Source organism: Phalacrocorax aristotelis, chromosome 15 (genome assembly GCF_949628215.1).
Source record: "Phalacrocorax aristotelis chromosome 15, bGulAri2.1, whole genome shotgun sequence".
In the NCBI taxonomy this organism is placed as follows: domain Eukaryota; kingdom Metazoa; phylum Chordata; class Aves; order Suliformes; family Phalacrocoracidae; genus Phalacrocorax; species Phalacrocorax aristotelis.
This window is the reverse complement of record NC_134290.1, coordinates 12171388-12197436: the sequence shown is the minus strand read 5'-3', so window position 1 is coordinate 12197436 and position 26049 is coordinate 12171388. Positions and strand designations below refer to the sequence as shown.

The window sequence follows — 26049 nt, the reverse complement described above, 5'->3', positions numbered from 1 at the left end:
AAATCTGTATCCACCAAAGACAGCTTCTGCAAAAGGCTAATGGGAGAAGTGGTAAAATCCTTTTATGAAAGGCATGGGAACAACTTTCACTGGAGAACTGGATGCAGGAGGCCAGTGTGGTAGGGATCACGCGTGATCTGTGAGGGGCCTTATTGCTTCTTTCCATGTTTTTCCCAGGCTGGCTGAGGTCCTGCTGCTACGAGGTTTCAAAGGGCTTAGCATTTTCTTCCACAGAGAGTCTTGCAAACTGTGAAATAAAATAAGAGAAATGAACAAAAACTGATTTCCCTTGTTTGTGATCACACCTGAACAGCACAGAGAATATGGGGTGTGTTGAAGGAGAGTGCTGACTTTTCAAAGAACACAAACGGGCTTTTTAAGTAAACACAAAAAAAGAAGTGCCTTGGACCAGCAATATCTCCCTCCTTTTCTGGACAGTATTTGTTTGCCAAGGAACGAGCAGCATCACTTTCACAGTTGCAAGGCTACACTTTGGGCACAGTTTTGGGGTACCCAAAGTACAGAGCTGCACATGGGGCTGAGGAACGCATATTTACAGCGAGGACTCTGTGGTAGGAAGCAGCAGCGACTTAACTCCATTCCTATTTCTGACAACAGGACTGGGGGTTCGAATTAAATGCAATGCTGAGCACACTTGAAATATTCCACTCTGCGCATTTTGTAGCGCTGATGATGGAACTCGACATCCAGCTTGCCAGAAGCCACGTGTTTGGTGTGTACATGGCGCACTTAGAAATCTAATTCCTAATTCTGTGCTGTACTGGCAATAAGGGACCTCTGACCTCTGCTGCCCTGGCGCACGGAGATTAGATACGTGAGTGTGACTCAGAAGAAGCTGTCTTAGCTGGTCGCTGATGTAAGGAAAAGAGGTGGAGCTGCAGGAGCCAAACGGAACCCAAAGCACTTTTATAACCTACCAAGTTCATGCCCAAAAAAGCCCTTCAAACCCCAGTTCCCTCAAGAGATAAAGGTCTCCTGTATTGAGAGAATTTCTGGAGCATCTTGTGAGCACTAAGTACAGCCTCCCTTAATTAATGGAAGGCAGCTCAGCGTAGTTGTGTGAAAAGCTCCTGTGACACAAAGCCCAGAAAGGCTTTAGGATGGGAGCACAGTACCAGAAGGGTTTAATGGCATTATAATGTTCTTGAATTGCGGTGGCCACAACACAGAGACACGTATTCCAGAAGTACATTAGCAGTAAAAGAAAATCTACACTTTCTCTCTTGAGCCCTTGTCACCTTTACTGAAAACTGGAGTTGCCGTGCCTGAGGTATCAAAACTCAAAGGCAGGAGGAAAGGAAAAGGAGATGTGGGTGGGAGTCCCCAGATTTTGGAAAGAAAACAAATTGGTTTTCCCCTCAAATCGCCCACCTTGTTCCAGCCCCTTGGTATTTCCCATTGCATTTTATAATGTGTTTAATAGTTTTCTGAAATCTCTCTGTTTTGGGACGAAGCTTTTGCAACCTCATCATGCCCGTAGTAACTAACTGTCAGGAAGCTGTTTGCTGATTTAGTACAGACCCTCTCTTTCGTTCGCACACTCATGCACACGTCTCCCAGGGTATGTGCAGTCGCTCCATTCATGTGTTTAATAAACTTGAACCACAGCCATTTCTGTTATGTGTGGCGAGGCGTGTAAAGCAAGAACTGTAGTACAGGAAGGAGGGTTGGTAGTTAAAGGCTGTTTATATGAATTAATGCTAAAGAAAAGGAGCTGCTTGACAGACTGAAGAATGGAAACCCATTACAGATTGAAAAGGAGGCATGCAGGTTCAGAAAAGGCGGCAGCAGCAGAAGCCTCTCTGTGCTGCCCCCATCACCATTAATGTGGAGAAGCCATGCGAGGGGGGACCCGGTCGCTGCCTCTGCCTGTGGCAGCCACGGGGACCGCCCAGAGGCTGCCAGCTGCTGAGCTGCGTTTGACCGGTCTTTGCTCTTAAGCACGTTTGTCCTGCAGAGGCTCAGCTGAGTCCCATCAAACTCATTTCACAAAATATTTACTCATTTCCAACAAACTGCTTAGAAAACTCAATCTCAAAAGAGACCAAGCAGCTCAATTTTTCTTCTTTCTTTATATTTTTTAGTCTTTCTCTTGTGCTGGAAGATGAATGGTTCGGATGTGTCTGCAGTAACAGGGGCATGGCTAATCTGCCTTTCTATTGATGACCTGTTTCGGAATGTCCTGGCCTGATTTATGAAAATGCACTGTACTTTGCACCATGTTTTGATGCTGCTCTGTTAGGACTGCTTGCAAGCTGCAACAGAACAGTGATGCTTATTCATTCAAACAGTGAAGGGCTGGCTGGGAACTGAATGAGCTCATAGTTGTTGCCATCTTCACTTACAGAAAGTGAAACAGGAGAAAGCAGGTATCCCAAGCCTACTCATTCTTTTCCTGACCGTCAGTTTGTTTTATAAATCGTAATCTTGAAAGCACAAGGTCATGGTATTTATTTAATCATTCATATAGTAGGCTTTTACGGATGGATTCTTATTTTAACTCTCCTTTCTGTAATAACCCAGGATAAAGTTGGAGTTGAGGTTTGTTTGCCTGCCAAATTTTCTTTCTCTTGCTATTGCTTGAGCATTAACGAATTTAAAATCTGAAAGTCTGATTCCAGTCCCTTACTAGCATATTTCAGTGGTTACCTCTATTGCCTGGGAGAGTCTCAGTCTTGTTCCAGCTCCTGTGTGCTGAGCTGTTCTTCACACACACACAGACCAATAAAAGCCACAGCAAAATCCCGCCTGTGCTATGCAGGTGTGCTTTAAAAGCGACTGCTCAGTCAGGGAAACCTTATCCCAGTGTAAGGATGTCTGGCAGGTGCCCTGCTAGAAGCTGCAACCGCGGAGCAGAGGACATGCAGAGGGAGGCAGGAGGGGTCTGCTGGGGAGCAGGGCTCCAGGGGCTCAGCGCTCTGCTCTGCACAAGAGACCGTGATGGTTTGGAAGCATCCCTCCACTATGATTTCTGTGCTGCAAGTTTACCCATTACCTTAAATCACTAGGAAATGGTTTCAGTCCTAGATTGATCATCCATTCAGACATTTAATTGGCTAATGTGTTAATTAGCTAAGATTCACGAATATGAGGTGTCGGTAGATGGAAGCAGAGTTGGTGAGGAAGTCACACTGAAGCCTATTACCTGGCCCCACGCCCTACCGAAGAAAATCCTTGTCTTCAGGCGGTTGAGTTCACTTGTACACATGGTCCAGCCTGCAGAGCACAAAGACAAGCGAAGGACCTCGGGGCAATCAGCTCCCAGGCAGAATGTTTTCCTTGGTGGCCTTGGGGCCACCTTATCTTCAGCTTTGATCTGTTGCCTCAGGTGGAAATCAGCACTTTGAGAGACTGCCCAGTTTTTCTTCTCACTGGCATCCCAGGGAAAAGAGGAAAGGCAAAAAGCAGACAGAGCTCATCAGCACATAGAAGAGTTGTCTGGGTTGAGAACAGCGCTTAAAATACAGAAAGGCAACAGGTGTAAGTGCAGTACCAGCAAGGAACAGACGAATTCTACTTACGGAGGCAAGGTACCCCACGGGGTGGGAGAAGGAGCACATGTACCGGCACATGCCTGAATGCCTTCTGCCTTCCTGCCTGTCAGCCTGGCTATTAGATGTTGCAGGTTGTAAGTACGATGTAGTTCTTGCCCTGAAAATAATTACACTTACATTAGTGAGCCTTCTGCAAGGATGCAAGAACATCTCTCTTGCTGCTGCCCAGACGTTCCACTCCCAGAAGGGGAACGTGCTTATGCCTCCAGCCTTCCTTGTAGCCATTTCTGCAGGCTTACGTGAACCTTCTCCCAGGGCTTTGCAGGGTCTCCTCTTCCTCAGCTTAGGCCACCTTGGATCAGCGTTATGATGAAGCGAGTGTTGTATTAGTGACACAGGCCCCAGCCAGAGCCAGGACTCATCTGTGCCCAGCTGCCTGCCGTGAGGTCCTTCCCGTGCATTGCATACTCCCGTGCTTGGAGGCTTTTTTGACAGCGACTAGGTTTTCTTGCTGTGCAGCACAATGAGATTGGAGCCTGACAGGAGCCGTTAAGAGCTAGTGTAAAACATGCTAACATGAGAATATCCCGAAAAGCATAATTCTGCCTGTAGATAAACTCCTTATTTTCCTGCTGAAACCAATGGCAACTATAAGATTTTGACCTTAAAAAGGCATTGCTTGCAAGACAGGCATTGTAAGAGTCATGATAACCTTTTCTGATACGTTACCTAGGCTCAGACAAGCAAGGGTGGAAATGGATTTACTATGGATCTGTCTGTAAGTGGGGGTTGTTGTTGTTTAAAGATAATAATATTAGGAATGCAAATTATCCTACAAAAGCTGGTGATATTTAAATGCGATTTAAATTCATTTAGCATTTAAACAGGAAAGTAGAAAATGGCATTAAATTCAGATGAGGATGAGGCTATGCATTCTGGAGTCAGAAATATAAAAGACGTTTACAGAATAGAATAGAAGGTCTGGCTGATAATGGATTGTGAAAGGAGTTCAGGGTTTTAATAGATCATTCCTTCAGATCATCAGTATGGTAAAGTGGTAGTTAATAAATTATTTGACATGTACGTTTACTCATATATTTTAACTAGCTGTAATGAACAGGTCCTGTCAGCTCACCTAGATCCCTGCAATAGCTGCTGAATCGCTTGAGTGAGATTTAGTAACTCTCAGCAATATCCATGTCCAGAGCTGCAGGTAATAAATAAAGTGACATCAGGACTAGCTTGAGCAGAACATTGTGTAAGACCTTTGCCAGGCTTGCAGCAGAGGTGAAGCTGTTTGGCCCCAGTGAACATCACTGGGCATCAGTGAGCTCTTCCCTGTGGTTAGTTTTTGGTTGATGTGACCACCCCATGCCCTGGCACCTGTAACAGGACTCCTGAAGAGCCCTTTGTCATAGTTTGGGGCTGACTAGAGAAATTTGTCCCCTACTCAAGCCTCCGTACAGGCAGTTACCAGTTCGTCCCCACAGGTATGTGGTATTCCTTGGGCTGCACACAAAGTAAAGCAGGAGGATAGTCAAGTCTGACTGAGCTTTGGGGAGGGGACAAGAATCCTCTTTCAGTGCCATCATACTAGGACTATCCTAGTGCTGGAGTGGGAATTAAGGACAGAAAGAAGCTGTTCTTTTATCTTAGATTATACAGGAAATGTTTATAGCAGAAAAAGCCTGCCTGTTAAAACGATGCCATATTATACAGGCTATTAAGGGCATACCAAGCACCTTTCTTTTTATTCCTAGTTGTCTTCTGAACTTGGAGCTAGTTTAAACCTATATCCTTTCTCTTCCTCCCACTCACTTTCCCAGCATGTGGTGTACTTTATAATTTGTGAAGAGACTCATTAATTTTTGTTCTCTTTCTCCTTTTTTCAGGTTTCTGACAGATGTGACTATGTCTTTGTCAATGGGAAGGAAATGAAAGGCAAAGTGAATGTCATAGTTAATTTTACTTACCAGCATCTGAGTGCCCCTTTAGAAATGACAGTCTGGGTTCCTCGTCTTCCGCTGCAGATAGAGGTCTCTGACACAGAACTAAATCAGATCAAGGGGTGGAGAGTCCCAATCATCTCTAATAAGAGGTAGGTTTCATTAGAGGATATTCATTCTGGGCTGTGCAGTTGCCAAAGACCTGTCAGGGCCAGTGGATCTGAACATGCTCATTTGGCCTTAATGCAATTCCGGTGCAAATTTGAAGGTCACCAGGCATTTATTCAATAGGCTCCTGCGCTGGACTTATGAGGGAAATGGAAACTGCAGGTTGCGCGATCCTAGATTGGAAATCAATTTCCTTTTATAGTGCTAGTGACTGAGATGGAAAGAGCCAACTGGTCAAGTTAGGCAGGATCAGTCACTGGGGTCAGTAGGGAGACACCAACAAGGACCAGCTCTGGCAAGGCTGGTCAGGCTTCAGCCTGGATCGAAGGTCCTGCCAGATAGTTTATTCATCGTTGATGGTCACAATTAGTGTGTACTTGCTTCATATCACTGTAGGGTCCAGTGGCACTGCTCAGTGTCACAAAGTCAGGACACTGATATACTAGGGCTTTAAAGAATACTGTCTGTGTCCACAGGTCAGTGGCACGTGAATAGAAGATGGATGTAGGCAGATTTGGACTGTTTGTGTCTGTTGTCAGTGTTATTAAGAACCAGAACAGAATGATAAAGAAGGTACTTGCTATTCCCACCTACCTGTGAAGACATCACTTGTCACCATGTTTCTGATAGTATCACAGCAAAGAGATGGGGATTTCAATGGAGATGGGACTTCAACCCGAATGGCACACAGAAGGGGATGTGTATGTAGGTGCAGACAGGGGAGATTTCCATGGTAACACAACAATGTTTATGGGAAGATCCAGAAAGAGAAAAGTGTGAAGGTCCTGAAAGTAAGGACATGGAAAGTAATGAGAGGTATTTGGAGAGGACAATGTGGTAGCAAAGCTAGCAGGCGAGTTGGTGATTCTAGCAACCGTTCTGAAGACGTAGGCAGTCTGGAGGTCTAGTCACGAACAAGGGAAACAGGATAAAAGAGGGCGAACCTGACTGATTTCAGAAATGCACTGAAGGACGCAGCTTCAGCAGAGCAACAGAAGGTGCCAAAGGCCCATTTTTCCATCAGGCAGGCTGCAGACCTATGTCAGCAATAGCTCTCCTGTTGCAAGCTCTCCTAGCAGCAGTTTAAATTAATTTTTTCCTCTTTATGTCCTACCAGACCAGCCAGGGACAGCGATGATGAAGAGGAGGATGAACGCAAGGGAAGAGGCTGCGCCCTGCAGTACCAACATGCGATGGTGCGAGTCCTAACGCAGTTCGTAGCTGAAGCCTCGGACCCCGGCGGCCAGATGAGCTATTTACTGGGTTCTGACTGGCAGATTGACATTACCGACCTGGTGAGCGACTTCATGCAGGTGGAGGAGCCAAGAATCGCTAAGCTACAGGACGGACAGGTTTTGATTGGGCAGGAGCTTGGAATGACGACAATTCAGGTAGGGAAAATTAATTACTTATTCCTTTTCCTCCATTAACCCACCACTTTAGGAACTGAGGTCCTGATGAGGTGTACAGCAGCTTCTTGCGTTAGCAACAGAAATTGGAGCCCCGAATTTTTGAATGGAGCAGAATTGCAGCAAGGACTGGAAGACATAGAAGAGATGGTTTTCCCTTCTTATCTTGTGCCCCAAAGTAACGCAGATTGCAGTTTTAGTAAATTCAGTCCAATCTGTATACTTTGAGGCTCTTTCTGATTCCTTTTGTCTAAGGCTTTTTTTGAACCTGGAGTCAGTATATGGGCTATCAGGAGGCACGTAGCAGGTGAAACAGCTCCGTCTTTTCAAAGCCTCCACTGACGAGCAAAGGGTAAAGCAAAAATTAACTAGCGCATGTTGAGGAACTGAGACTGGAATATAAGTCCCATGGGATCAAATCCCTGCACATCTTGCAAGCTCAAGGACTATGTTACAAAATATAAATGTTCAGGTATATTTCAGAATATGCACAAGGCAATAATAATAATCGGCACTTCTAGAATGATGTTAGAAGACTGACTGATTAGTGACAACTAAGCTATGCTCTCCAGGGGTGCAGATTTAGCTTCATCAGTTTCAGCCAATATGGCCTGCAAATACCACTGTATACGTGGCTGTGTCTTAGTGTCCCCACTCTGAAGTAACTCACCTAAACCTATGCGTTATGGCATTGGCAGCTTTGCAGATATCGTTCTTCCTGCGGTGCAGAGAAATAGTGGCCTAGAAAATGGGGTCCCAGAAGAAAAAGGAAAAGAAAAATAGAGAGACAGATTAATCCAGTGGTACTACAAAGTAAAAAATGTGTTAACAAGCACTGGAACAGGAAAAAAATCTAGCTCTCCCAACATGCCCATCAACCCAAACTGTCAAACCAGAAAACAACAACCACACCTGTCGATAACACAGGTTGTCAGGGCTGGGGAAATGGGATTTGAGATTTTTTACTTTCTGCAAAATCTGTGAAGATTTTCTGAATGACTTTCCAAAGCTCAGGGACTCACAGTGCTCCAACAAATGCACATAAAACTGTAGAAAGAAAAATCCAATGGAAAAAAGCCGAGAGCAATTTATATTTAAAGAATACTTCTTATAAACTGCTTCAAAAATGCTCTGTACCCTATACGGATCATTAAATTCAAGTTGCTAATGAGCGTCGTTGGATGTCATGTATCAGCGCGCTGACCTCCATGCACATTTTTTTAATGAAAACCAGTTTTCTCTGTCAATTTTGTATACAGTAACGTGAGTGGTTATTATAGCAATACGTTAGCCCTTCTTTCTATAGCACAGAAATAAATGCCATTTATTAGATGGATTTCATATAAATCTACAGATTACATTTTAAACATGCTACCTAAAACCACAATCATTAATAAAATAATTGCATTTCACATAAAGATTACATTTACAAATAGTTAATACATCTGAAGCAGATGTGGTTAGCGTATCGCAGAGGTGAATGGCAGAGCTGATTACAATTACGTTGGTAAAAGATGTTATAAGCACCCTATTATTGCAGAAGAGTTCTAAAATGTGACTAGCCATTTTTTAATCATATTTTAATAGCGTCTGTCTGCTCAGAGTAATTCTGCCCATTAACATAAGGATTACTTATCTGTATTACAGTAGCTCCGTGTAGCTATTTTGCTTGGTGCTATGGAAAGTGGCTGTTGCTAACTTTGATTTTCCTTTTCAGATATTGTCCCCCCTTTCAGACGCTATCTTGGCTGAGAAGACAGTGACAGTTCTGGACGAGAAGGTGACAATAACTGACCTGGGAGTGCAGCTGGTGACTGGATTGTCCCTTTCTCTGCAGCTCAGTCCAGGAAGCAATAAGGCCATCTTTGCTACAGCAGTAGCACAAGAACTGCTCCAATCTCCAAAGCAGGTACTATTGCCCACACGTGCTGTGTTGTGGAAGGACACTGCTCTGATCCACTACACCTGACATTACAAGCTGATGGAATCAAGCAGATTTTTATTAGTAATATGCTTACAAAACATTTTCCTTATGGGCAATGTTTTCTGAAGGCCACCAGGTGCCCTAACAGAAAAACAAAGATCTCACCAAAAATGGCACAGATGCTAAACAACCCCAGTCAACAAATAGGCATGCCCCATCGGTCATGGCTGCATCCCCTAAATAACACATGCAGCTCTAGGACGTGTCATAATTAAGCAACAGAAGTCCCTTTAGACACACACACACACCCCCTTTCTGTCCCATCAGCACCTACTGGGTCACAGGACATATTGCCGACTAGGTTGCCAAGTTCAGTCTCCCACCACAGGTATCCAAACCAACCCCTGAAGTCCATCTTCAAATGAGAAAGTGGTTTCCATTATGCCAAATTCTTCTTCCTTGAGTTACTTTCTGTGAGCATTTTAAGAAGCTGGGGGAAAAACCCCTTCATTCTGATTCACTACTAGAATATGAATCAGCATCGTTGACTCATTTCCTGATTCATGACTTCATAAACCAATAATTTCCCTGTTTTTCGTGGTCCCTATAGTAGGGAACCAACAGTTACCAAGGGCTTTTGGACTTTGCCATGTCTCCATCAGTCCTTGCTTGATATTTGCCCTTGTGCTTCTGCCTACATTTGAAATTTAAGCTTTTTTTTCCAACTCAGATCCACCAGACTGGGACTTATGTTGAGGATGCACTGGGCTCTTAACCCTTAAACGTGTTCTGAGCTTTAAAGGTAAAAGATCATCACATGCATGTTTGAAATTTGGCCAACTGTTGAGACATTTAATTCATCGTAGGGTCTTAAACTTGTGATGCAGAATAAGAGATAAAGCAGAACTGCTGTCTTTATAGGGTGATGAAAATCAGGCTCCCATAGTCTTCCAGGAGTTAAGAAATCAATGCCAGGCAGCTAGAAATAAGGCCAGTGAGCTAATCCATTGCTGACATAGGGAGTTAAACAAACTACCTTGAAATCAGCCCAAAAGCTGGGGCTGATGACATTTAGTACTAGCAGGCTGCCCAGCACTGGCATTTCAGTTCCCAGAAGTGGAGTCTAGATGAGTCCCTCTCTTGATGCAGGGGCGCAGTCAGAACAACGTTGGGTCAGTACTAAACCAGCGAGGAAGATGTGCACCTTCCACCCTTCAAAGACTGACTCCATTTTGAAAGGCATCTGATTCCTTCCGTTGCTTAGTACATGCTTTTCCGAGCACAATCCCTATAAGCAAAGCAATGCAAAATTATTAAATGATTATGCAGGTTTAAGCAACACAGTGGGAGGATGAGAGTTGATGACACAAATTCTATGCGGCCTTCAAGAAACATCCAAAGATTAATAAACACAAAGCTGGGATTTATGACAGTGTCAGCAAAGTCTTAGGGCTCTGTCCTGAAATAGAGACAGAAGCAAATCTCCCACTGAAGCGTGGGGAGCTTTATGGCTGCAAGGATTTCAGAATCAGGCCAGTAGATTATGCACGATACAATCCCAGAAGACCGGAGGCTTATTCTCTGTGATCTGAGCAGGTGAATGACTATGTGCTAGAAACAATTTGAAAGACAATGTTATCTATTTATTCTCCGTATATATGTTGACTTAGAACGTAAATACCGTCTGTTTGAAAAACTGCTTATTAAAAAAAAAAATACTTTTATAGTCACACTTTCCGCAAGTAGGGTTATTAATGTGTTGGTTGGATGGTTTTCTATCTGTCAGGCTCTCTCACAGAGTAGGATGATCCCAACTTTTACCAGACAAGAGCTCCTCTCATTTTAGACACCAAAGAATCCACTCATCAAGCCAGGAGTCTGTCTGGTGTAGATTCTCCAGTGTCTAATAAGGTGCAAATATCCCAGCCAAAAAAAGGGAAGCCAGGCCATCAGACACAGGAATTAGGTTCCAGGAGAGCACTCTGAATTTTGCCTGTAAATGATTGATGTGAGAATGCCAAGATTTTTTTTTCCCAAGTAGCACAACAATTTTCAATAGCCATTTGAGAATCCTTAGAGGATTTGATTTTCAGAAATGGGTGAGCACCTGTTTTCTGAAATCTAAGAATACTTTAACACATCTCAAGTTAGAAACCAAAAGTCAAGGTTCCCAGGAACGCTGCACCGTTACACATGTGCAAGTACAGAATTAGCGCTCAGGTCTGGCGCATTTGCATTCAGTAAGCCTCCATGCACTCTGAAGTATGCAATCTGCATTGCTGTGACACAAGATTAAACTTCAATGTTGTCTTGCTTTTAATTGCTAACAAGCATGAAAATTACCCATGCCATTTCCTAAAGAAGCAACTGATCGGTTTCCTCTCCTGTACAAAATGCTTATATAATCTGAGAGACAAAAATCAAGGACTGAAGGTACGAAGCCGTGTTTGGACCTACCGGCTGTGTTAGGTATTTTTTAACATGTGTTGTTTGTAACAAGAGGAGACTTTGTATTTTAAGCAGTTTAGAAATAATGTAAATTTTTTTCATCTAAATATACAACAGTAAGTAATCTCAGTCACTGGTAATGCTTTCTGGCATGCAATTTATTATGGTGCTGAAGTAGATTCTGTAGAGCCCAGGGGATATAGCTCTTTTAAGCACCTTTGGGAAATAAATCTTATTATCAATGAGAGTTTTAAACTAGTATTTCTCTTCACATCTTGGCAAGATATTAATTTTATTGCTCTCCCTTTTTATTTCCTTTCTGGTTATAAATGGTATATGGATCTTGTGAGGAAGAGGGAATAGACCAGGACAGAAGACATTTCCCTCGATGTTTATTCTGAGTGTGCACATATTTGTTTTATATATTATAGGAAGCAGCCATCAGCTGCTGGATCCAGTTCAGTGATGGATCTGTCATGCCCCTGGATATTTATGACTCCAAAGACTTCTCCTTGTCAGCTACATCTCTGGATGAGAGGGTGGTCTCCATTCACCATGACCCCAAATTCAAGTGGCCCGTGATTACTGCTGAGACAGAAGGCCAGGGAACACTGGTGAAGGTAGAGATGGTGATCAGCGAATCGTGCCAGAAATCCAAAAGAAAGAGCATCCTAGCTGTTGGAAGTGGTAGCATTAAAGTCAAGTTTGGGCAGAATGATGCTAACCCTAACATCAGTGACAGTAAACACAGGGGTGCTGGCGTCCACCTAGAAAATCGCGCCAGTGACCGGCGTCATAAAACCACTCTGCAGGAAAGAGCTGGCCTAGATGGCCAGTACTACAGCTCCTCTGTGGGCCATGAGCAAGGCAAAGGGACCACCACCCAAAGGTCTATTTTAAGTAAAAAAGAAGACAGAGAAAGCCTCCTGGATGATGACAGTCACCTGCAGAACATCCCCATAGACTTCACGAGCTTCCCTGCACAGGTGGATCTGCCAAGGAACAATGGAGACTTGGAAGAGAATGACCTAGTCCAGACCCCCAGGGGACTCAGCGATCTGGAGATAGGAATGTATGCTCTTCTGGGAGTCTTTTGCCTGGCGATTCTGGTCTTCCTTATCAATTGTGTCACTTTTGCTTTGAAGTACAGAAATAAACAAGTTCCCTTTGAAGAGCAAGAAGGCATGAGCCACTCTCATGACTGGGTTGGGCTGAGCAACAGGACAGAACTTCTGGAGAATCACATAAATTTCTCATCCCAACAAGATGAACATATCACAGCCATTGACAGAGGAGTGGACTACGAAGAGAGCAAATATCTCCTCAACACAAATGTCGCCAAAAATATTAATGGACAGTCTTTCAGGTCTGCTGAGTCCACATTCACTGAAGGGAAAGAACAGAAAAGTGAACCAACTACTTCTCCTACCTCTAAGAGGAAACGGGTTAAATTCACCACCTTTACCACCATCTCCTCTGATGATGGGTGTCCAACGGTCAACTCAATCTTGATGAATAGTGAGGATGACATTAAATGGGTCTGCCAGGATATGGACCTGGGGGAGTGCAAAGAACTTAAAAACTATATGGAGAGATTACATGAAAATGTGTAACGAGACACAAAAGAAATTGGTTTTGGGGTTTGTTTTGTTTTGTTCATTTGTTTTTCACTCACCTTCTGCCTTTAATTTTGGGTAGTGGGGCAAAACGTTGTTTTGATAACAAGAATCAGCTGGTGGATAATAACTCAATGGAGCCCCAAGAAGCCACCCAAAAGCAGCTGGGAGAGCAGAGATCCTGGACAGCTCTTAAAATTCAAGTCTTCTCTGTGCTCAGAGATGGAAGTGAGAAATGTGTGTGGTTTTTTAATGCATGGTAACACACAAAAGAAAAAACTTAGCAAAATAATACGGTCTCATTCTCTGAGCTTTCCCAGGAAATCAATAAATATAACAAACTCCAGTGCAGTTTGGATATTACAAAGTTCGCACAGCTCTACTGTTCAATATTGCAAGCTTTGGTTAAAAGCCAAAAATCGGTCTCAGAATAAGTAGATCTACGAAGAGAGCATGTCGTTCAAGCCACATGCAGAGAATATCCATCCAAGAACATTAACTTAAAGCTGACAAAACCCAACAGTGTGAGCAAAGAAGCTCCTAGAGCTGAAGTCATGAGTTTCCAAAGAATCTCGAGGGGAAGAAGGAGTAACTGGGCTGTTTACAAACCAGCATGTTTGCCTCCCAAGCACTGAGAATGGAAACACATATACAGTTAAAACTGAAACTCTCTTTTTAAGTAGATGCCAAGGTAATAAACTTTGCCAGCCAATTTTCAGTATTTCTTAATTTGTAAAATAGGAGAAGATATTATCTATACTGAGAATATCACTCATCTAAAGGAAGGTCTGTTTTGGAAAGTTTGAGAGAACAAGCTATTTTTAAAAGCCCACTTTATTTGATTGTCCTCTTTCAAATTTGTATTCCCAGCCATTTCCCTGGAGCGCTCCCATCTGGTATCCTGAGGGCACTTACTAGCATCAGTCAACTTTGCAAGCGTGTGGTTTCTTTCTTCTTTCCCTTCCATGCACTCTCGCTTCTCCACGGTGTGCTCTTGCCAAGCACAGACACTGTTGGTATCACGCTGGTACTTGCTTTACATGCTGTCATTTACCAAAGTTGGCCACTCTCTCTTGGGTAAGTGTAACTTGTGCTGAACGCAGGCACCAAGAGCAACTGCCTCTTTGTCCATCCCCTTCCCTGGGAGAGGTCAGGTTGTTCAGTTCCTCCTGCTCATGCTTCTTCAGACCCCTGGTCAGCACATTTAGAGGGCACTTGCAGGTCACAGAGAAGTGCTGCACATTTGACATTGAAACCTGAACAGCTCCACTTGGTAGATAACATTTGTTTCTCTCAGAGGTGATGATTATCTTTTGTTTTCCTCTGATAAGGATGTACATACGGTAGGATTTCGGTGATTACTCTTTGCATCCGATGTGCCCTCCGGCCCTAAAACCATGACGTTTTTTGTGAGGTCCAAAACGAGTCTCCAATGACCAGTGGCAAAGTGCCAGAGCACTATCTAAAATCCAGCTTATGTTTCAAGTTTTTCTTTATTTTCCAGAGTGAGTCCTTGCCCTCCTTTTATTAAGTCTCTTTCTGTCATTGAATCTAGGTTGCTCGGTTTAATACACACCCGCCCTCCCACAAACACTTCGATTGAATCCCTCTATATTTAGAATGTACTGTAGATTGTAAGAATGTAATATATATATTTATAAACATGCCAACTGTGAATAAAATTTGCATTTTAGTGGCTTCATCTTTTTTCCTACTCTGAACGCCTCTTTCCTTTCACTGTCAGAACGTTTACCCTAAAAGAGACTGGCAGCAATATGGAGACTTGTCCTTTGATGAAACGGTGAATTAAGGCTCTTGGCACAGTCTAGTCACAAAGTTTTACATTGTGCAATGTTGGGGGGGGGGGAGAAGATACAACATCAACAGCATGTTATGCTACAAATGTATTTGCACCAAGTCACCCTTCCAAGATTTGAAACCATTTGCAAATAAATCCACATGCATATTTCTAGCCTGAAAGCCTGATACGTGAGTTTCTGATTTTGGTGCTATTGGGAAGATCCGGATTTAGCTAAATGCCTTTGAAGACAATTTTAAGAGAGTAATTTGGTGTAAATAGGACAAATGTGCCCAAAACTTTGGACATCAATACTTACGCATCAGGTGGTCTTTGCTTTCTTTCAGCACCTCTCATCGAGGCCTGGATTACTCCTTCCTAGGCGAGCTCAAGGACAAAGCGCCGCGGCAAGGACAGCACAGTGCAGGGCCCAGACTAGCTCTGGGTGAGTGCTCAGGTGAGGAAGCAGCCCTGGTGCAAAGCACTGCAGCCCCCCAGCAGGTTCAGCAGTGTTCCAGCCCACAGTCTTGCCTCCAGTTCTGCAGCTATTTTAGGTGCTTTTTACACGTCACTACACCATGTCCAGAGAGATGTATCCTTAGTAATGCAGCGGTCAGGGTGAAAGTGGCCAGATCTCAGCCTAGCAGTCTGGGCAGATCAGATGCATGCATGTGTGCAAGGGTGCCTTGCAAAAGTGTCACTGCATGGCCAACCTTTCTCCTTTGGAAAGAGCAGGTACAAGCCACGCTGGGAGCAGGCTGTCAGAATCGCTTTACCAATGAGCTGCTATGGTAAATCCAGATCTCTGCGTTAGCTGCCTCTGGGGAACGTGATGAACTAACAGCAAGTTTATCTGGTACCACAAACCACTGAAATGTTCTCCTAGGACAAAACAGCCGCCAGCTACAATGCGAAGGATACTGACATTCAGATTTATGCCTTTCTGCTTGCTCAGAGGTCCCTGCTGTCTCTAACAGCTGTAGCTTGCTATTATCCATAGGGCAATACTATAAATAATACCTCGTATTTAGAGTGCTCTTTGTCCACAGATATCAAAGTGCTCTGAGCAAGGTGGATTCCTTATTGACATGGAGAACGCCAAGGTTAAGTAATTTGCCCAAAGTAACATAGGAAATCTATGGCAAATCCAGAAGGAGACGTCATTCCCCCCCCCACACTTTAATGTGTCACAGTCACTGGGCAGGATCCTGAGTTCTGCTCAAGGAGAAGCCAGAGTGGATTGTGGCCATCTGTACGCAAGCAAACACTCTTAATTAATCTGCTAATAGCAGAATAAATCAACTTCCCATAGAGATTTTTGTGCATATGCATCTATCTGTTGGGGGGGGTGTGTTTGTGTATATTCACTTTTCTGACTACACAGGGCCCAGACTTTTAAGTGAGAGCTTCTGCACCATGGAGCATCTCAAGGGGAAAAGCTTGTGTTTAAGGCAATCAGATGAGAATCCCATTTGGCAAATTAAGGGGGCTAAACTCTGTTCCCCATCATAAAAGCAGTGATGGTGTTTAGATGCTGCATACACGTAATATTTTGCACCTGTGGCTCCCATTAGCAATCTCTTAAGCCTGATAAAGAGCCCAGCTGATAGCAAGCAGTCTCCAGTGAGTGTTATTAATTACTTTTTTTTTCCCCAGTTGCCTCCTTATTTTCATGTTTGAGTCTCTTTTCATGTGAGTAGCTAGAGTGATAGACTGATACAGGCGTGTTAACAAAAGAAAATGTGTCTGATGCAGTTTGGCTTTTTTTAGACACTTCATGCATAAATACAATGAGTAGAAACTTGATGGTCCTATAAATCAGGTAAGCTGGGTCTTTACTGTCTTCCCTCATTTTAAAGGCTTCCCCTTCAGCAGTCTTAAATATATAGCGTTTTGGACCAAGCTGCATTAATACACCAGTGAATTCAAATTCTGGGTAATGCAGTTAAATAATTGGTTTGGAACAAGAGTTCTATGGAGGTAAGTGACTTGAAAAACCAGAATAGGTATTAAATCGATGTGCAGCCTGCACTAAGTAGCTCTAGAAACTACTTTCACAGCTCGTTTCCATAATGAATGAGATGTAAATGAAATGAGCACACTGGAGACACTTTAGCTCCGCTCTGTGTATGTTCAGCTTCTCCAAGACTGCCTGTTCTCATCCCCCTGTGGTCTGTGAGCTGTGGCTTTGTGGAATATCCTTAGCAAGAGCTGAAGGACTCATGTGCTACAACTTAGAAGAGTCTTTCACATGTCACTTAGGGGAGAGTGTTGGCTGGACTCATGTATGTATTGATCAAGCAAAGTCCAGTAGGCGTCACCGAGGAATTAACTCAGGCAAGGAGCTATCGCTGCCAAATGTTGCATGTAGAAAATGCCTCAAGTATTTTAGAAAAACTATTTAGTCTTGAAAGCCCAGGAACTCCTTCACATATTTCTATATGTTTATTGTAGTATCGTATCCTATTCATGCACAGCGATAGAGCACTGCAGTGGCACATCTTATTACCTATAGTACAATGCCTACCATATAAAATCAGGTCAATATTACTACCAGCCGATACTACCAGGACTACACAAGATAATGTACCTGTTTGCAGTAGGAAAGGCTTGTGGCCTGCAGGAGAGTTTCATGGTGCCAACGCGAGCTTCCCACACAGGGGTAGCAGGACTAGCCACTCTTCACTGCCATGGCTGGCCCCAGAATGAGCTGCCTTCCGGGGACGGGAAGGAGACCAAGAGAGCTCTGAAACAAGTTAGGGTATCACTTGTAAAGTGCTGAGGAAATAGGATTTGTGTTCTGCTTCCCGTTCATTTCTCACTGTTTGAAAACTCTCAGGAGGGGCTGATTATGCACTTAACACCTGGTGTATGCTTAAGCATCTTTCTGAATGGGTGTTTGGTCTCCAACAGCCATCATCTTCCTTATGCATAAAGAATGCCTCCTTCCTGTGAAATTAGAGAGTATTATCGTGCTGTTTGGCTTCTTGGTGAAAGCTTTAATAGAAGAAATTCAAAAGTGGCAGCAATAAGGGCCTGAGAAGAGCAGAGCGCCTGGTATATCGTGCCCATAATCAGGAGTGTTAGAAGGGCCAAGGTTACATGAGTCAAGCAGTATGCCTGAAACTAGATCAATTTCTATCTTTTTGCTGATTTGATATGAAGACCTCTGTCAACAAATCCTTCATTATGCAGGCTTCCTGCTCCGTCTCTGTGAGGAACAGCAAATTAAGCAGCCCACATATGTAATATTAATGGCTGGAGAAGCAGCACTGCTACTCTGTTTGTATGTACTGCCAATGCTTGTTAAGAAACTCCTGTCACACTGTAAAGATGGCTGGTAGATTATATACGACAAGTTGCTGCATCTGCCTCCTTAAAACAGCCCCCAGAGCCTGGAGGGACATGTTCAGTACTGAACCACGTTTGTTTGCACCATCTACCAGAGCTCACTTCCTCCTTGTTTTGGTGGGTGCAAATGAGGCCTCCTGTTGCCTTTTCCCCTTCTGCAATCACAGATGCTTCTCTGAGCTCTGAGAACTCCGGCTGAGGCTGTGCCGGCTCACTGGCAGTGGCTGGATATTAGCTGTTTGGTACCCGAAGTCTGTGACAGCTGGCAGAACTCAAGCCAATATTACCAGCACTAGAAAGCTGCAGCTTTGAAGTGTAACAGGGTCTTTGCTTATTCATGTTCAGACCTTTGTTCCTAATAATTAAATTAGAGCGTCCTACAGTCAGTTAACGTATCAATGACCTAAAAGCCAATGCAAAGAGCTTCACTGCTCAGCCCTGATGATATGAGACTGTGAGAATGACTGGGAGTCCCATTTTCAACATTTTACTGAGCTCAGTAAGCACAGATGAACATAGCGGAGAAGAAATAAGGCTAGGAGGAAGGGGGCTATACTCTCCATGAGCACTGCTCAGCTCAGCACACGCTGGATGCGTCCAGCTGCCTTTGGCAGAAGCATGGGCCCAGCGGTAGCTACAGATTTTCATTGCAGCTTGTCCCCCATCTGCTCCTGCATGTTTGTATCTCAGCCTGCTTATACAGAGGCCAGTGCCAGGAGCTGGTCCGGGGAGTCCCAGTGTGCGTGGCAGTGCTCAGCAGCCAAGCACAGAGCAACCGCCTTTCAGTGAGCCATCAAAATCAGAAGTTCCCATGAGCAGGTCACCCCTCCTTCCACCCTTGTGCTATGCCACGTGGCTCCACTGCAGAACTGACAGGTATCACCACCTACCTCTGCCTGTGCGAGCGTTCAGGGCTGCCCAAGCTCTTTGGTATCTCACTGGGTATTAATAGAGAAGCGTGGGCTTAACAGCAGGTGCTAGACTGGTCCCCAGGAGCTTTAGTTCTTCACCCAGCTCTCATAATCCATGAGTCTCTGTTTTCTCTATTGCACCTTCTGGATTGTTTGCTTAAATTAAAGTCTGCAGGACTGTGCCCTGCCTGCACTGGTGCACAGCAGGGCCGTGTTTTTTGGTGCAAGGCGATGTTGCTGCTGCCCCAGACGCTCCCTGACAGGATGATCTGTATCCCTGTGCTCTGCTCCTGGTGGGATTCCTCCACCAGTACAGATGCATCTCATGCTTCCCTGTTTCTCCAGAAAATCCTTTGTCTGATTGACTGTGGGCGCCCATTTTCCATCCTGTTATCATCAAGCCAAAAACCTAAATCACTGTGCTCCTCTCTGCCATTAATAAATTTTTACAGCTTTCTTTTGTCAGTCTTCCCTCACAGGCCTAATCAATAGCTTTGCTGTTAGCATTTGGCATCCCCTTCTGTTCTGCCAGTCAGGATACCAAGGTCAAATAGTCCCTTTTGTGTTTCTCCCTTAAATAAATGGTATCAGACGGCCACGTCTTAATGCAAAATATTTTGTAATTTTGAAAAATCCCAAGTATTGATCAGATCTCACTCTGTACCTAGCTCTTTACGCAGCCTTGACTGTAGATTTAATACAGCACTCAATACTATGTCTTTTGCAAGACCAATTTACACAGCTGAAGAGGAATCTTTGGCAGGTTGCGAGTGCAAACTCAGGTTTTTTTTCATCGCACCACATAGCCCTCACACAATCGTGCCAGCCCCTGAAGAGCAGTAAGATTTTAATCAGCTATTCTAATTGTTTTGTCCCCTGGTTTGGTACAGGGCCGGTGTCCCCCACTCCTAAAGCACCAATGATGAGGGACTGTTACTGAAGAGGATGCTCTTCTAACCCAATTTTAATATGATTTGTGAGGCTACTGGGGATGTTTGCTGCAAAGCAGCAGCAGAAAGGGAGGACAGACAGACAAGCTGAGCACCATTACTCAAATCAGGCCTTAAAGCAGGGGGAATTTCAAGGTTTTGGAGCAAAACCCATGCCAGAGCACAGCAAAATTTGCCTACAGCTAAATTATGCCTTATGCCGCTTTGTTGCTCCTAAAAAAATAACATCACCCTCACCTCCTTCGGAGTCACACCCCTACATCTTGAAAGCCTGGTTCAGCTTCTCACACACACCCCCCAGCACTGGCTTGGGCTATAAACAGCCTCTCCTCTGTTTGGGGTGTAGGCTTGGAAGCTCTGCAGGAGATGGAAGAAGAGAAAGCAGCAGAGAGGGGACGAAAGGAGCAAAAGGGCATGTAGCTAAGCTGGGACACGGGGCATTTTGTAGCATCACCTGTTGGGAAGGGGAATGGCAATAAACACTGCCATTTCTGGGCTTCATGAGCTGTAAACAGCCTGTCTGCGTACTGCAGGGTGCTCAGCCTACCCCTGAAAGCAGACCCGAGCTCCGAGGAGCCGTGCAGTCTCCGGTAGGATTTGAGGCGAGGCCAGTGTCCCCCGCTCAGCCTGGGAGGGGCCCAGGCTGTCTCACCTGCCTCCTGCCTGCATCGGCTGGGCCGGATTCAGGCTCCCTCCAGCAGAGTAAATGCCCTTGGTGAAAAGGGTGATTTAATCAGGAGCTCCCAATCTGCTACCCGAGAGGGCTGGTGCTTGGGCATGGTTAATGCGGTGGCAAAAGCACAAATCTCTGAGGGAAATGCCCCACTCATTAGTGTTATCCGCTGCTTTGGCTTTGGGTGGAAGCACAGGGTGGGAGATTATCATTTTCTGTTATAAGGCAGCAGGAAGCCTTAAACAATACATATTCTGTATTTGTGTATGTGTATACACATATGTCTGCCTTACGTATATGCAAAGTAGACTTGTGCTGCCCTCGTTTCTACCCTTAATTCATCATTTGCTTACTACTACTTCCCCATCCCCCATTTTAATATTTTCACTTACCGTACTTTGAAGAGCTAGAAATAGCTTGTCAGATTGAGACAGCTCTTGAGAAGTTTAATTTTCCTAATGCTTGTTGGAAATCCCCTTTCTGAATCTGCAGGAATATTAAGGTTCTTAGCATGAGCTGTGCAGAGAGGGAATTTGCAAGTAAAGCTGTCAGTGAATTGCAATTGGGTTAGGAGAGCCTTGATGGACAGCACTGATGGGCGCAGGATCTGTCTCCCAAGGAGAGAAGGATGCTTGCTGAGCCTGCCGTGGGTGGCAGATCTGGGAGGGAGCAGGTAGGTGCCAACCACTTTTTTTCCTCTCTTCCAGCTCTACAGGGAACATAAGTAGTGAGACAAAATTAGAGCAGAGGCACACAGAGCGTTTACAAGCAAAGATAACAGGTTTAATGGCTTTTCTGCTGATTCCCCACCTGGATTTCTAATGGCACTGTTTCTGGCTGTCACAGCTGGTAGGAACTTGTTGCGCCCTGTCTCCCGGTGCTCCTGTGACGGTGGCCTCTGCAGGAAGGTGCTGCTGTGCTACTGGCTGTGCCCCGCACCCGAATGGGAACAGCTGGGAAACCTCTCGCAGTGCCAACACTGACCGGTGCTGGCTTGAACAGAAACGCTTTGTTGACAGCGCTGTGCATTACCTGAGCGTTCAGTGCTGTTCCCAGAAAGGCAGTACCAGCACGAAGGATTCTTCACAGAGAAAGGAGAAATAAAAAGGTATTTTGCAAACAGCCAGAGAATAGCAAGTGTCCCCTAGCTATTGACAGTGACAGGAAAGCACAGTAATTTGAGAACAGGTAACATGTCAATGTCTGAATCCTTGTGCTTGCTTCTGTGTCCAAATAAACGTCCCTATGTGACAACTGCACAAGCCAAGGGGATCGCTCCCCCGTGTCGTCAAGGGGACATGAATAAGCAGCCTCATTTGCAAAAGCAAGGCTCTAGCAAGGACTGCTGCTTCCATGCCAAGCTCTGAGGTCTCTGCTGAGTGCAGCTGTGATTGCTGGCAAACCCAGAAGGTCCACTGAACCAAACCCACTGCAGGTTCAGGCCTGAAGATAAGGCCAGTTGTATCTGCTGCTGGAGCTGGGCCCGGACCAGACTGCGGATCGGAGCTTTGCAGTGGCAGGCCCGAGCGGTCTGGCTCGGGCCATTTCTAGTGCATACTATTGCATATATTTTTAATAAAAGGCAGATGATAATTTGTGAGTGGAAGTGCCAAGCGAGTGTCTTCCTCCTAGTGGGAGGCGAGCAGCTCTGCTTGCTGATGGTTGTCATCAAGCTACTCAAAACACATGATGGGCTTGCACAGGGCTTCAAAGATGCAGGCAGGCAATCAGCCCGATTTTCCTCCATCCTAAGCAGAAGCAAAAGAGTTAAGTGAGATCAGAAAGGCTGACAATTCCTCCTCCTCCTCCTCTTTTACCACCTGTTATTTTCTTCCTGAGTATCTAGACTCAAAGTATTACTGAAATTAAATATAGCGATTCAGGCTGCCCATTGTTGCCTGCTCTGTAATGTGGCAGAGTGGCACCTTTGTATTCATCCATCCATCCCCATCTCCTCAGATGTGCTGCTCACACAATAGTTATTGTTGTAGAAGGGACCTGGAATGAGCTCTTGCATTATTCACTTCATTTATTTTGATACAATATTTGGAGCCACTTCATTAAATTCTCTTACAATGTCCTGTCATTTTTTTCCCCTTCTCCTTGCCAATGCCTGGCTCATACAGATAATATAACAACAACAATATGGCGTGTGGGGAGGTGGGGGAATAGGCTTGTATTCTATATAAGGGGCTAGCTATGAATTATTTAACTTGACTTATTGATCTCCAGATTCCCTCCCTCCCTCCCCCCAAAAAAATGAATGCAACTACCTTGAAACACATCATTTGAGAGTAGTAGAGGTGGGCAGTAAATGCTCAGGACAATTAAGTCTTGAACAAAGAAGAAAACACGAAGCTTTACAGACAGTGCAGAAGCCAGGATATATAAACACCTATTTACTAGCATAGAAAAATGAACTACAGCCTCTCGCCTCTTTCAGTGCTTTCATAGATGCAACAGATCAGACTCATGAAACATCTTTTTTTTAATTTTCCTACTGCTTGTGAGCCAAGAAGGGACTGATATAACACAGCCTCTCCATTTTACTCAGGGCCTGCTGTTTTCCTGGCATCACAGAATTTGTCAGAGCTGCCAGGGATGTCAGGGAGCTTTCCCCTCAGGTGTGGCTTGCAAATTGCTCCAAGGGAAGGGGTAGACTTGGGCTCAGCAGTTCAAACTCCTCTGTGAGCTGCAGAAATGAGTTTTGTACAACAGAGGTCAGAAAATTAACCCACTGCGATTCTTCCAAGGTGACTTTTTTCCCAGCATTTCTGTCCTGTCTCCTCATAACAATAGTCCACGCAGTATTTAAGATGCAAAGGCATAAGGGCTCCCCTGCACTTGCTGTATGGCTCCATTTTAAGCAGGTTCACAAGATGGCCTGTGTCCTTCCCTTCCCGCCAAGTTGTCCCCACACACCTCCTCATTAAACCGCAGCCAAGGCAGCAGCCTCCAGCTGCCCCGGCCCTTACGGCTGAAAGGGCGAGCACTTGCAGACTTCTGGAGGACCTTCACAGACATGGACCGAGCACACTGAGGAGCAGCAAAGCACCAACGACACGATATTCCAGAGACTGGAGGGTCTGATAGTGATAAGCAGGAACCTAATAGCGTCAAGCCTCAGCAGCAGCATTTGACTCAGCTGCGGGGTGCTCTCCACATTGCTTTAGCTTCGGAGGAACACGCAATGTGTTTTCAGCTCTTCAGTCCCTTTTATGAACAGACACAACGTTATAAGGCCTCACACCACTAAATGATTTCCTTTCCCACATGTGAATAACCCTGTTTGGGTATGGAGTGCCCGTGGGCCAGCCTGACCGTGTTTGCACTGAGGGGATGGTACAGCTGTATCTGCACGAGTGGCATCACGTCAGGTGAGGGCAAGCCCCAGGCGACCAGACCTCACAGGGTTTGGAGCTCCTGGTACACTGCGAGGAGTCCTGCCTGCAGTTTGGGGGTGCTGCTAGAAACCTTGCTGTTGTGACTGGTGTAAAACAACGGCAGCTAGGAGAAGTGAGGAAATAAAAGTAAAATAATTCAAAAAAGAAGAGGTCAGAGCCATCAGTTAAGCCAAAACTTTTCCGGGCTAAGAAGTGTTGAGGCCACGTAAGTGGAGAGAGTGATGGGCAGGAGCCTTCATGAAGCCCAGCTGTGCTGCAGAGAAGCCAGTCCTGCTCCACGAATTATGCCACCAAAAATGCCTTCTGGCAATTTAACATTAAAATGTCAAAACATTGTGGCTCTGGGGACATTCACAGCTGACGGAGTGTGTGTTGGCCATTTGGGATTTGGAGCAGAGACTACTGTGGGTGGTTGTCTGAATAAAAAGCAATGAGTAAAAAAAAACCCCAACAATAACAAATAAATACATTGCACCCATGGGGCTGTGGTAGTGCTTTGGGGGACACTCAGGAGTGAACTGTGTCTCCAGATTAGGCTCTGGTGTTGCAACCACACATGCTTTTCATTTTAAGTACATAGTTAAGCTTATTTGAGTAATAGAGCCAGTCCTATGTTTACCCAACATATGTAAACAGCTATTAGGTTTCACCTATTTGTCCTTATATTTCTCTTTGCTGTTCATCATCCAAAGCCAAAATACCCGAGGAAAGGTACGCACTTGTCTGGACTGGAAAATAAACAGTAATCTGGGGGTAAATCTAGAACTCGGTGAATTAGAAACAACTAGCTATAATTTAACTGCGGGGAACATGCTTTCTTGGACTGTCCCTGGAAGAGCCGCAGCAGAGTCGGGCTCTGAACTCCTGTAGGGATCAAGGCAGTAGGTCTCGAGCAGGAGCCACAGAGGTGAGGAAACCATAGGAATTGCTTAATGCAATGTACTTACAAACCCCTGGGACAACTCCTGTAAATACAAGAGAGAAAGAACTAATTGTGGTGATGGGAGAGGTAAAGACCTGATTATTTGTTACTTTCTATGAAAGTAGCGCCAATAAAAGCTTGTCATTTCCATATGTATATTTTTGGCACTGCAGAGAAGCTTCTGGCCAGTGCAACACCAAGAGCTGGGGGTGCGTGTTCTCCACCCAGCTTCTAATGCGGCCTTTCTGCCGCAGCATAAATTTCCTTCTGTGACAGATGAGATCCGCTGAGCCAAAGGCAGGCAAAACTCTTTTTCATCCTAATTGCTCTGCGGCCTGTTCCTCCTTCAAAAAAATGCCTTTGCTGAAATATTGCAGTGACCATAAATTTTGTATGTATTGAGAGCGTCGCATGATTATTTGGCTGTTTAGACTATATTTGCCCTAAATGCAGAGCACGGTTGATACCTGAACCTTGTGTGTTGATTCATTGGCTGCATTTAGTCAAGATGCTGGGACAGTTTTTTGGAAACAAGTTATTAACGTCAGCTTCTAAAGGTTATTGTTAATTATTTGCCTTCTTGGTGGAGCCAGGTTTTTACTAGCTTGCAGGAAGGGCTTGGGGCTTGCCTTTCTTCACAGAGCCCCCTGGAAGTTGTGCCTGGCTGGCTGCGCCAGTGGTTCAGTGGTCGCTGGCAGCTCTAGTTGGGGACAGCTCGGGGAGGACAGCGCTGATGATAAAAGAGAGCACCCCCACCTTTGCAAGGGCTTTTTGGACCTCTAACTCCTATATAATGCATACTATATAGGACAGCATCTTAGGGTTTCCCTTCCATTCTTTTGGCGGCAGCTGTTGCGTTTCAATTCTCTTAATTGAGACGTTTCAGCATCTTGTGCTGCGTTTGGGCGAATCCGACATAATCACAGTTGCTCTTACATGTGGTACCAAGACAGAGCAAGGCAGTAATAACTTCCACCTGCTTTTTGTTCCTTTCTTTTACCATGTTTGCTGCTG

General features: G+C 44.8%; 1 protein-coding gene across 2 annotated transcripts in view; it reads left to right on the top strand.

Moving 5' to 3' along the window:
• TMEM132D (transmembrane protein 132D) overlaps window positions 1–14735 on the top strand; it is a 273900-nt gene extending 259165 nt beyond the window's left edge. For both annotated transcript variants that reach the window (XM_075110802.1, XM_075110803.1), the window contains 4 exons: window positions 5408–5613; window positions 6747–7020; window positions 8756–8947; window positions 11842–14735. In XM_075110802.1, coding sequence (XP_074966903.1) covers window positions 5408–5613; window positions 6747–7020; window positions 8756–8947; window positions 11842–13023 — 1854 coding nt within the window. In that variant the 3' untranslated portion in view covers window positions 13024–14735. The remainder of the gene's footprint in view (window positions 1–5407; window positions 5614–6746; window positions 7021–8755; window positions 8948–11841) is intronic.
• The last annotated feature ends 11314 nt before the right edge of the window (window positions 14736–26049 follow it).